This window comes from Gigantopelta aegis, chromosome 6, assembly GCF_016097555.1.
Source record: "Gigantopelta aegis isolate Gae_Host chromosome 6, Gae_host_genome, whole genome shotgun sequence".
NCBI classification, from domain to species: domain Eukaryota; kingdom Metazoa; phylum Mollusca; class Gastropoda; order Neomphalida; family Peltospiridae; genus Gigantopelta; species Gigantopelta aegis.
This window is the reverse complement of record NC_054704.1, coordinates 46399458-46412189: the sequence shown is the minus strand read 5'-3', so window position 1 is coordinate 46412189 and position 12732 is coordinate 46399458. Positions and strand designations below refer to the sequence as shown.

The following is a 12732-nucleotide window of genomic DNA, read 5'->3' as shown; positions in this document are numbered from 1 at the left end:
CAAACAAAGATGGCGGACAGTTGGAAAGAATACGTTTTTACTATTGAAATGACAATAAAACAAGTAATTTTTATTTATAATTCATCAAACAAAAAACTGCATAATATTGCATGATGGGGTGTTTTATTTATACTGTGCACAAATTCTTGTTACATAATCTGTGAAATTCTAAGGGTATGATCAAAATTTATTAAGCCACGGTCGGGAGTATTTTCGATCGGAATTTTATGCTCCAATTTGTTGCCTCTGTGTATAAGCTGACTCTCTTCTTTTGGAAAGTGTTTCTAGACTTCAAAAGTCAGCTAATACACGGCAATATACTGTACATGACTATTCCTGTCACTTTGTCATAGTAATATGGTAAAGACAATACCTGTTGATACTGGATTTGCTGCTGCATCTGCTGCTGTTGTGGATTGAACGCGCTTCCTTGTGGGGGCATCATCATATTTGGCTGGCTCATCATTCCTCCAGGTATACCACCCACTTGACCCATTCCATATGCATTTGGCTAAAACAAGTAGTAAAGAAAGGAACTTTTTAGTTGAGGAAAGTCACTTGGACATAAAATATAGTACATTTTATATACAAGTAACAAGACAAGAGAGATATAAAATCAAACCCTGTTGAATCTCAATGTTGAAGAAACCAAACCAATAACCTTGAGATGTCGGTGGTTCAAGATAAAACATAACTGCTGATGAAAATTATGCCATAGACAAATTTCTTCACCTCCAGTCCAGATATCCTTCGCTCTCAACATTACAGAGATTGAGATAACAAAATGTAATTATATAATCAAGGTACCACACCACTTAAAAAAAAAAAAAGATAAAAAAAGTTGTAGATTTGTTAAAATTGATGTACATTACCTGCTGCATTCTCATCATGCCCTGCTGTTGTGGCATCATGCCCTGCTGTTGTGGCATCATGCCTGGCATGCCTGGTTGGCCTCCAATCATTGGTTGTCCAGCCTGTCCAGGCACCATTCCGTACATGTTCTGCTGTGGCATGTACATACCACCTAAACACAAAACAAACCATCATAAGAACATACCACCTAAACACAAAACAAACCATCATAAGTACATACAACCTAAACACAAAACAAACCATCATAAGAACATACAACCTAAACACAAAACAAACCATCATAAGTACATACAACCTAAACACAAAACAAACCATCATAAGTACATACAACCTAAACACAAAACAAACCATCATAAGAACATTCCACCTAAACAAACCAAACCATCGTAAGAACTATACTACATACTGCTGTATGATACACGGATAAGGTCTTAACACACCAATTAAGTTTTAAAATGACATAATAGGTGGCCTATTCAAATAATAGGAAACAGCAATGTACTGCTTTTGAAAACTAACAATCACGTTAAAGTGAAAATAGGTGAACACAATACACACACAATAATAAAATAGATAACCGATTTAAATCTAATTATGCTGCATTTTATGAATGAACCACTGCATACACATCACATTCACAAAGTGTAACAAAATTAAACAAGATACATGTAGTTCTATACCAAACAAAATCGTCAAGACATCTAGACCCAGTGATTTTCCGCGATCGCGGAAAACAGACAGAATTCACGGAATTCCCATTATGAAACGGAATTACGATTTTCCGCAAAGTTAAAAACATTAATACCATTTTACTATTGCTACACGCTGTAAAACTGATGATTGGCCCGTGCGCAGTACTATTGGCAAATGCGTAGTGTTGTATTTATTGGGGCTACATTCAAGCGGAAAAACGTCCGCTAGACTGGATTATACGCTTCACGGTAAACCAAATGGCCACGCTGGGAACCAAATTCTTTACGAACGTTAACAAAACGTTTGTTGGCTGAACTTGGGACTGGTTTACGGCTTAGTTTGATGCTCCTGCGCAGACGGGAAAGGTTTTTTTTTTCAGGAGTAAAGCAGCCCATACACGATCAATTTTATTGACAATAATATTGTCAATTATAAACATTCACAATATTATTGATCATTAATGTGTGATATTGAAGCAAGTTTTTGATTGACACAATATATTGACAGAATCAAACATCGGTAGATATTTATTGAAGGTTTCTCAATACTATTGTGCCGTTGATGGCACTTTGTCAAATTATTGCACACTATTTCATTCTGAAGCCAGTAATGTCCAGGCAGGAAAAAGACGAAGAGAGAAAATTTCTTCTTCTTTATAAATATAACATTAATAAAATTATCAATCCACTGTCTACTTTGTTACTTTTATTTTTATTAAAATATATATTAACTTTGAATTATGTTTTCTTGCAATATTTAGTAGCTTTTTTTTTCAAAAGCATTTTCTCATATTTACCTATTGATGTCATCATTAATGCAAAATTAGATAAATTAGTATTTTATGAATAAAATGTTAATTATTTAATAATGATGATTTGCTATTTCATCCATATGAAGAAAATTTCGATAATACACCTGCTCATTTGTTCTAATTTCCTTTAGCAGTTTAAGATGGCCAAACTTTTTTCTCTGCAGAAACCATTGTTTGAACCATGTAATTGTTTTCGTTTATCAAAAGCAAAGGCAATAGCTTAGAGCAATGGTTAGAGGAAAAATGACTTAAAATATTGTGTAAATAATTGCGTCGTTGGTGGCCAATAAATATTCATCAATAATATTATATCAATATTATTGTCAATTAAATTGATCGGGTATGGGTTGCTTAAGTTCAGCCAGCGGTTTGTCGCCAACACTCGTCTTGGAAGACTGATTTTTACGCTATACATTAAACCGAATGACCACTTCGGGAACCAGTCAAAATATGTTTGTAAACGTTTAGCAAAAAAACCCGGCTGGCTGAACGTTGCAGTGTTACTTTATTTCCGCTGTGTCGTGCGCATACTTCACATTGCAGACTACGTTAGACTGTCAAAGCGGTGATAAAAATCAATGTTTACGTTTGTTAACACTAAGCCCCGTTGAATAAAACAGTGCACTCAATTGTTGGACAGTTATGCTTTATGTAGTTGTTATAATTGTAACCTTTGCTCCGATTTTTCGTTACTAATATGAAGGCCTACTTTGATTTAACAACAAATAGCGACGCCAGTCGATTTTTGGACCCTTGTTTTGGTTTCGTACAAAGGAAACAAAACAGACCCAACGGTAAAAAAATTTATATGATATATTTGATAAAAGGTACTTTTTATTTTTTTTCATCTTTTAAAACTTAAAAAAATCATATTTTGTCAAGAATTATGAAAAATTAAAAAGTAAACAGCATTGTCTGCCTGTTATGTTAATTTGTCACAACTTGTGTTATTTAAATTGTTAATTAGGCCTACATATGTATTCTGAAATGGAAATGAAACGGAATTTAAAAAAACATAAAACGGAAAATAGCTTTTTTTGAAACTGAAAACCACTGGGTCTAGACATCTGATTAATTTGAAAGTGAATCACAATTACTAATGATATTCAGCTAAATGGCCAATGCATGAACAATATTTATATGTCATCACAAATCAGAGCTTTGACAATTGTACAATATTTCATGAAAACAAATATTAAATTTACTTACATTGTGATCTATATTTAAAATTTATACAAAATAATACATGTTTTTTTTATGAAGTTTTTATTAAGGAAGATATCACTGGCTTTCCCAAGCAATGATCACAAACTGTACTTAAACTTTCTCCAACAAACTGGAGAATGGTTTCTAGTATTATAGTAGTACCAAAATGCTATTAATTACCACAAAACAAATCACAAAACAACAAAATTAAAATCCTTGAGTCTTGGCGTAGTAATTACCAAAAACGTTTGATAAACATTATAAACTATCTTTTTATATTTTCTTAATATTTACATGGATAACATGATAAAAATAATCAACAGTCTATCCTACCTTGCACAATAATTTTACATAACTTAATTAGGATAAAATGTTAGTTAATTGCAGTCTCCATGGTGGTAACAATCAGGGGCCTATTTCACAAAACATCATAAGTTTACGCCTGCGACTAGCTGTTATGCCTGTGACTAGCAGTTATACTGGTCATACTTTATACATGTTTGACATCTATTTCACACAGATAATTACATCATTATGGAAGATGAAGCATTTTAAATACAAAATCAAATGAAATCTGTGTACTTAAACTATATTAGTAATATGAATTGTGGCTTAGTCGTAGATTTACATTTACTTGCAAAACTAGGCTTACAATGTTTTGTGAAACTGGGTCCAGATGACCATTGTGAATCTGTGAAATGCAACACAAAGACTGACAAAACTAACCAACTGTGTTAACAGTATAAAATGAACCAGTTGTAGGCCAATTGAAAGACGCTCAATATAGTCACCACAATGATTCTATTCACATGCTGGATATTAACTTAAAATAGTTGATTTGATGAATCCAAGATAGTTTATCAGCATCATACTACAAAAACAAAAACAAAAATGTGCTATTCATTTAGTTTCTTGGTAAATTAAACCAAACCACGCAAACAAAACTGGTGAAGCAGAAATTTTGAAATATGAAGAGTGCAGGACATTAGATAAGATCAGATTCCAGAGAAAAGGGACCAGACTAACAAGAAACAAATGAATCAAGAACTGGTTAGAAACAGTGCTTTTGAAATAAAGACTGACAACAAGGGGAACTTTTTGCATATTACCAAATGGAATTTGACTGCATTGAACAACAGTAGGGACACATTTGATGGCTTTCACACACACACACACACACACACACACACACACACACACATTTATTTTTATATCACAAATATTTATGTAAATCTCTGTAAACAATAATCTTTTTTTTTTTTTTTTACTTGGTACAAGTTACTTATTCATAATGGACATCATCCAGACTGATTATTTTCAAACATTTTTAATAACTTTTATGATCCTTTATTAAAATCATTTTAAAGTTACTTCAAACCCATACATTCAAATTCCATCATGAATTTATTTGGAAAACAAAAATTAGGCCAAGTGTCTTCAACATGCTCCCAGGAAGACATGCACCAGGATAGCAGAGGAGAAACCTCCCGTGACCTCTACTTGGGTACCTGGATCAATAAAACAAAAGCCAGGATGCCCAATGCCAAATGGACTACCAGGCTGACACTGCTGCATGTTGAACAGGAGAGGCTGCTGCTGCTGCTGTTGTTGTTGCTGCTGCAATGGTGCTTGATAGGCTAACGTGGACGGGTGGACAAGCAAATTCTCTGAGATACTTGGTTCACTGTTTGTAACTTAGAGAATATATATAATTTTTCAAATTATCATCCACCTGACAGGAGGGGGTAAACTGTATAAAGAGCTACCACTGTTTTAAACGTTGTTGCTCCCACCCATTACCGACCCTGGTCAGGCTACTGGTGCTCTCTTGCACTGGCCAAGTATGGGCGATCCCTTCTTCCACCCACCCCAACCTGTTCTCGACGAAGGAGCCAGCATAAGAAGACACCTGTGCCCATGACAGGCATGCGTTACAATGTTTTGAATGGACACGTTAAGCCCTATGACCTGACCTAAATGCTGCTTACACTTCAATTTACCTTTCTTAATGCACTGCGTTTATATAATGTTTCAAATCTCAGGGTTTGTTTGATTAATATGTTATTCAGAAAAACAGAGATTTGATATTTCAATAGGTAAATTCAAAGTTCAGTTTGATTTACCGAGTACTACTATTTGGGAGTCCTGGACAATGTTTCAATGCTTCCATTGCAAAAATTTCAAGAAAAAGTTTTATTAACTGTTACATGTTTTATAATCTGAAATATTTTTGTTGCATACATGATAAATGTATATAAACCATTAAGGAATATGAATATGTAAATAATGTTGGCTGGCTTGTTAATGCTATAAAATACTTCAAATGTAAAGACTTTTCAGCAAGTGAAATAAGTCTCAGTGTAGTTACTGTTCAATGAAGTTAATGTTTGTTTTGTTTAAGGACACCACTTGGGGGACATTGATTAATTAGTCATCAGCTATTATATGTCAAACATTTGGTAATTCTGACTTGTTAGCAAGGGATCTTTTATATTCACTTTCCAATAGACAGGAAAGCACATACCACAGCATTTGACCAGTTGTGGTGCATTGGTTGGAACGAGAAAAACAAACCCAATCAGTTGAATGGATCTACTGAGGTGCTTCGATCCTGCGATGCAAGCACCTCAGGTGAGCACTCAACCAACTGATCTAAATCCCACCCCGTTCAATGATGCCTATGATGGTCTTTGAGAGAAATATCTCATCTTCATACAGTGTATTCTACTTAATACTATCCATATATATTTCATTTTACTTTGTGACCACAATAAGCAGTGAACAAAAGAGACATTAATAAAAGGAAATGAAATATACTGGTAGTTAATTCACGTACACTCACATGCATGAATACATTTTTAAACATATATTATTTTAGAATATTGGAAAAAAAATGTAAATTTTTATTGGAAAGTTGAAATCAAAATGACGTTCTCAGCTTTTTCATGCATTTGTTAGTACATATACATGTATTGTTTGTTATATAGTTTAAATATTTGTAATGAAAACTAATTTTAAGAATATTTATTTCAAAATTTAAAATTAATTTTAAGATCTTTGAAAAAACAACAATCTGTTACTGAAAAAAAATTCTAAAAGGCTTGGGGTGTGACAAAACACTATTCAACTGACTCAAAAGTAGCTATAATAATTACATTTGTAAAAGCACATGACAGAGAAAAAAACCACAACACATTTCCCCCCCCCCTACAAAATCACAAGCAATTCTATGTAAAAATGCTTAAATGAAACTATAACCATGTAGTTTTCAAAATTAATTCTCTGTATAGCACAAGGATTTATCACATATTAGCACGAATCCATGTTAGCATGGAATACTTTAGTTATTTCTCATTTATTGTAAAAAAAATGTAAAAAAAATGGAATACACCAATGCAAATGTATATATGGATTTGACACATAAATTAACCTGGTATATTTGCAAACAAAATTAACAACTAGCTATTAATGTTTCCTCTAGAATAAAATTTTACATATTAACATGATGGTATTTTTCTGATCTCAGTATCAGGTCACACTTGATAATATGTCCATTACTCTTGCAACATCTTTTTGCCATTATTATGAGTATCACTGTATACGAAAATCTAGCGTTTATGTGTACCACTGAACTAAAGCACACTGTACACATGCTAACGATCAGGTGAGCCATAAAGACAACATTAAAATCCTAACATGTCATTTGACTCACCTGGAACTCCAAACATCTGCTGCTGTGAGGTGCTGTTTCCATACAAAGCAAGGATCGAGTCCTTGGTATTCTTTTCAGATCCCTTGCTATCCGAGGAACTGTTCTCGAACAGGTTAGTCCCCATGTCACCATTCTGAATTTATAACAGCACAATATGTACGAGTTTTAAAAAACACCAGCTAAACAGTTGCATATTTACACAAATTAATGTGGAAACTGCCCTCTATGTTAACTTTTCCATTTAGGAGCCAGATGGCACCTACTTCTATTTTTATATAGACAGTACAAAATGTTTTAGTTACCAAATGAAAAAGAGGGTCACATATATGCAACCAAATCAGTCGCAATATAGAGGGTTGAGAAATTATTAAACCATATCTTCCTCTTCTTTTTTTATGCAACTGTTTATTTAAATGCAAAGGCAAGAATTTTGCTACGGAATTACAGTGAAACCTCTAAAAACCTGACTGGAATTCCCTCAAAAGCAGACGTTTTCCCCAGTACCTTTTAAATATCAATACAATACAATATAGAACCTCTCTAAACAAGATACCCATAAAACCAGGCACTTTACTGGTTAAATAAGTGTCCAATTTAGAGAGGTTTTATTATATTATTATGAAATTTTTTTATTTGAACTAGTACATTTGTTGGCTAATTAATTTTTTTTTTAAGGAGAATTGTTTTGTTTTGTTTAACATTTTTCAAGAAGAAAAACTGAAGAGAAAAAAAAAGGACAATTTTTCTTCCTCTCTTTTTCTCCCTCATATGTAAAGAGACTGAAATTTTCAGTCAATCTGTAAATTAAAATTCTGAATATTTCAGTTATTTTTACAAACTGACTGGAAAATGTGTCAGTTCATACAAGGTCCTTTTCATTGTACAATTAGTTTTCAAGGGCTTTTGTATTCATCGTATTCAGTTAGTAACAATTTGTTAAAAAGTGTAATAAAATAACACTTGACTATTATGTCAATAATACCAGGTAACAAGGTAACAAAGTTTGAAGATAATTTTTAATATTTATTAGCAGAAATATGCAATTCAAGCACATTTCATGATTATTTTCTAAAATTTAAGCACTTTTCAAGATGATTTTTTTAAATTCAAGCACTTTTAATAGGTTTTGACAAATTCAAAGCTACATGAACCGTCCCTGTTATATAACAAATTCACTAAAAATTAGTTTATTAAAAAAAAAAAAAATTCATTAGGCCATGCAGGTTTATTATTATTTTTTAAACATGGATTGGAAAGTATGGTTATTTTTTATAGTTTCACAGTGTGACAATATCATTTCTAGAATTGTCACTCTCTGTGAAAACTGTATTTAGTTTTTCATGTTCTCCTCATCTGCCATCCTCGATCATGGGCCATGGTGCCCCCCTCATTTGCTTTGGTACCCTAAATGCTTTCCATCACATTTTCCATGTAGCCAAGGCAACTTTAATGACTTCAACTTTGCACCCAAATGACCTCATTTGGACCCAAATGTCATGGTGCATCCCAATATTATTAGTTGAGGAAATTACCCAAACAAAAATTGCAAGCTTATTAAATAGCTTGTAACAACCTTGTGACAACCTTGCCACACGCTTGTGACTACCTTGCAGCAAGCTTGCGGCAAGCTTGCAAAATGAAAATATGCTTGCGGGAAGCTAGCGAGTTGAAGATATGCATGCAGCTAGCTTGCGCAAGCATGCAGCAATTATTTAAGCTTGCAAAATGAAAATATGCTTGCGGGAAGCTTGCAGAATTACTGACTACCTTACACAAGCTAAATGTTAGCTTGCAAATAGCTTGCATTGCTTGTACAACCTTATAACAAGGTTGTAACTACCTTGCGACAACCTTGCCGCAAGCATGCATTTTTGTTTGGGAATGTAGCTATATTTCTAGACACCGCTTTTATAGCTACCACAGTAAATTTCAAAAAACAAATTGATGTCCATGCTAACCAGAGACCAGTAATATATTTCGTTTGGCCTTATTTACACCATGTTCATAATAATTGGGGTTTTATATTTTTATTTTTATTTTTTTTATTGTCCCCAGAAATATTTGGCAGTGTCAGGGTTGAGGTACCCTGAGCTCAGTGACGTACACATATTTTAATAATAAAAATTAATATTAAATATCTTTGAACTAAATATGTACAGTGCTCAATTTTAAGGATTTTGGTTGGTTGCCCGGAGGGCAAGTATGGGTTCACATTGAGGTTGCCCCTCCAAAAATTTGGTTGCCCTGATTTCAGCTGTGTTTTGAAAATAAAGTTATATTTATAATCCAATAAAATAGCAACTAACAGGTTTTGAATTAATATGTTGTCACTGTAAAATGTAATATATACTGTCTAACAATAAAATACATCACTTTTACTTTTAATATTTTAAGTTTTTATATTAGAAATTTAAAATTTGGAATGATAAAGACCAGAATCAGATTCAAAAAACACAATCGATACACACTTCAGTTCTTTCTTCATCTTTTTTTGTTAAGACCAAATGTGAATTAAAAAAGTAGAGATAAGAGGTGGATGAATTCAAAATGGTATAATTACCCAGATTCATTATAAAGTTTGTTACTGGGACTACTACAATAGTTATTCTTATATATTATCAGTTTTGTTTTATTCCACGTTTGTTTTGGGTTGTTTAATGTTTGCAGTTATACACATGTACACGTAGGGCGTAATTGCTTAAGATTTTTGTGATTTGGTGACGCGTCAGCTATTTTCCAATCGAATGCACTCTGTGTTCCAATTGAGCTCTGCATGTATATAGAATATATGTTGCTCAAGTACAACTCATTGCACAGGGCTAGCTCTGCCACTCGCCAAATTAGCCAGTTGCGAATTTTAGGAAAAACTGGCAAATTTTAATTTAGTGAGAAAAAAAAATGTGTGTAATGATTGTTATTTTGTTGGAAAACAGGTATACATTTTTAATTTTTGAGATAATTTGGCGAAATGTCTGATCACCCAGAACTACTCCTGTTGCACATTACATGTGTACATGTATTAAGTTTAAGTCGCACCTATTACAGATTACAACCAAGCTTAACTCTTACATTAAGGATATGACACACTGTTGTTAATTTGTGCAGAAGGTAAGTAGCTTACATGCCTTTGATATTACATAATATGTAAAGCCACCTCATGGCCAGGGGCTGTATAGTGAGGCATACATGTATACTAGATATAAAAGGGTGACACCTAATGTAACTTAATCCCTCACAGCAGGGATCTTTCAGTCTGGCAAATTCAATTAGTGTCCACCCAGTAATGGGAATATCATGCAGCTTTCATCTTGTTTTAGTAATGTTGGTGTTTATCTTTATGTATTAACAATAATAAAAGATGGTAAAATACTTGATAATTTCAACAAATATTTGGTAGATTCTAAGCTGAGCCATCTCTACCAAAGTAATTTTATATTATGCTGAAACGGAATAAAACTTGGGGGGAAAAAAGATCAGTTTTGACTAATAATTTAAAAAAACCTGAATCTGAAAACAATAGCTACAAACACAGTCATGCATACATGTTTAAATTATTTTTAAAAAAAGAAAAGGGGATTGGTAAACAAATATTTTTTGAACAAGTATGGGGTTACAAGCTGACAGCTTGTGAGCTATTCATAAAATAGCAAGAACAGTACGATAATAAGTTTTTTGGTATTTCTAAACTGGGGGGGGGGGGGGGGGGGAGAGAGAGAGAGGAATACTGGAGATTTTCATCTCTATAGATGAAATACATGTAGAGATTAAGATGTCATTTGCCAATTAATGCAAATTAAAGCTGAATTTCCCAGATACATTTTTCATTATTAATTTGCCAAAAAGGTGTATTTTGTAGTTATGTGTTTTGTGTAACAAAATTATTCATTTATTTGAGACACATTACTATAACTACAGGCTGCTACAACTAAGACACTGCACACCTAGGCAGTCTGTTGCTGGAGTTACAAGAATGTGTGAATAACATTAACATTGTTATTTGGCGGTAAATGTGTCCAGTCTCAGAATATTGTGTTTGGGGTGCCACTATATTTATCTGTGTACAGAGTTTATTATATTGTTCATGCTTTGTGTAATATTAATTCTTGAAACCAAACAAAGTGTGTGCCAATAAAGCAGATACAAATGTTTGTTTTACATCCTTTCAACGAGAAACATGTCCATCTACTTTACTTGCGTCCACAATATTGAGGATGGTTCAAACATGCTGTCCTTGGAACACACCTTGGTTTTCTAGGCTGTCTGTCCTCGACTGGGGGTTAATGAGAGGGAAGTTAATAAATAGTCATTGTTCATATTGAGCCATTAAAACTGGCCAGCCCTAGTACTCTGATGTGAACACAGCACTTTGTGGGCATTAAAGCTGATGACATAACCACTGCCAGCAAGGTATATATATCGGATATCACCAGTGCAGGTGGTCCCTCCTCTCTCTCCCCCCCCCCCCACACCTTTCCTGTCATGGATGGAAGAGCCGGCTCTTGTGCCCATGACGGGTGTGCGTTACAACAGCTTGTTCTGAATGTGCACGTAAAACCCTATGACATGACATGATAAAAAAACCACAAGAAGCAGGCACCTGAACTGGCTGTGACTGGTTCGAACCACCTCCAAGAAGCTGAACTGAATTAGGATCACTGTTGCCGAATATATCAGCCAGAAGATCACCTCCATTTGCCTGACCATTGTTGGATGATGCATCTGTAAATAATTTTTTTAAAATGACATAATTTTCTATACAAACAAATCATCTAAATAACAAACAAGAAAGTAGTTTTTGCTCAAAAGTCCAATGATCCAATCTTTTATACTTTAACTTCTAATCTTTGAGGCTGGGGAGGTGGTGTGCAAGACCCAATTTCTAACTTTTTACATGAACTTACAGTACTTATTTCAAATTCTGTCTACTATAAACATTTTATTCTCCTCTACCCGGTCTATCTTGGATACATTTTCTTATAATCAATCTTAACAAGGCTGTTAGACTGTTGACAAATTAAAAATGTGCATGATGTGACATTAAAGCTGCAGTCAACAATATATTTTATTAAATACTACATATTTTATAATTAAGATATGTGACAAAATATTGTCACTACTGTAACAAAACAATCTGAGGAAAAGTGTGAGAAAAAAAATACATGTTAAAAAAGAAGAAGTAATATTTGGTAAATAGATTATTTAATATTCAAAACCTTTACTTCAAAATTTAAAAACATTTCTATCAAAATGTGACTTTTCTGTTTAAAAAAAAATTATTGGGGGGGGGGGGGGGAGAGAGAAGAGGGTTACTTTACCCGCCTTTAACAGTACTTTAAAGACAATGGTTATGTGAATTTAAAATTTCATCTGTATGCACCTCAAACCCTTCAGTGAATTTTAAACATTGCAGTCACTGATTTTAACTTATTTAATGCTT

General features: G+C 33.5%; 1 protein-coding gene across 7 annotated transcripts in view; it reads right to left on the bottom strand.

Annotated features, from left to right (window-relative positions):
* LOC121375766 (stromal membrane-associated protein 2-like) overlaps positions 1-12732 on the bottom strand; it is a 40706-nt gene that overhangs the window by 5983 nt on the left and 21991 nt on the right. For 5 of the 7 annotated variants that reach the window (XM_041503383.1, XM_041503387.1, XM_041503385.1 and 2 more), the window contains 5 exons: positions 11893-12014; positions 7296-7428; positions 5092-5277; positions 873-1024; positions 374-511 (listed from right to left, as the gene is read on the bottom strand). In XM_041503383.1, the coding sequence (XP_041359317.1) occupies positions 374-511; positions 873-1024; positions 5092-5277; positions 7296-7428; positions 11893-12014 (731 nt within the window). The remainder of the gene's footprint in view (positions 1-373; positions 512-872; positions 1025-5091; positions 5278-7295; positions 7429-11892; positions 12015-12732) is intronic. The other 2 variants (XM_041503388.1, XM_041503389.1) reach the window with 2 other exon arrangements.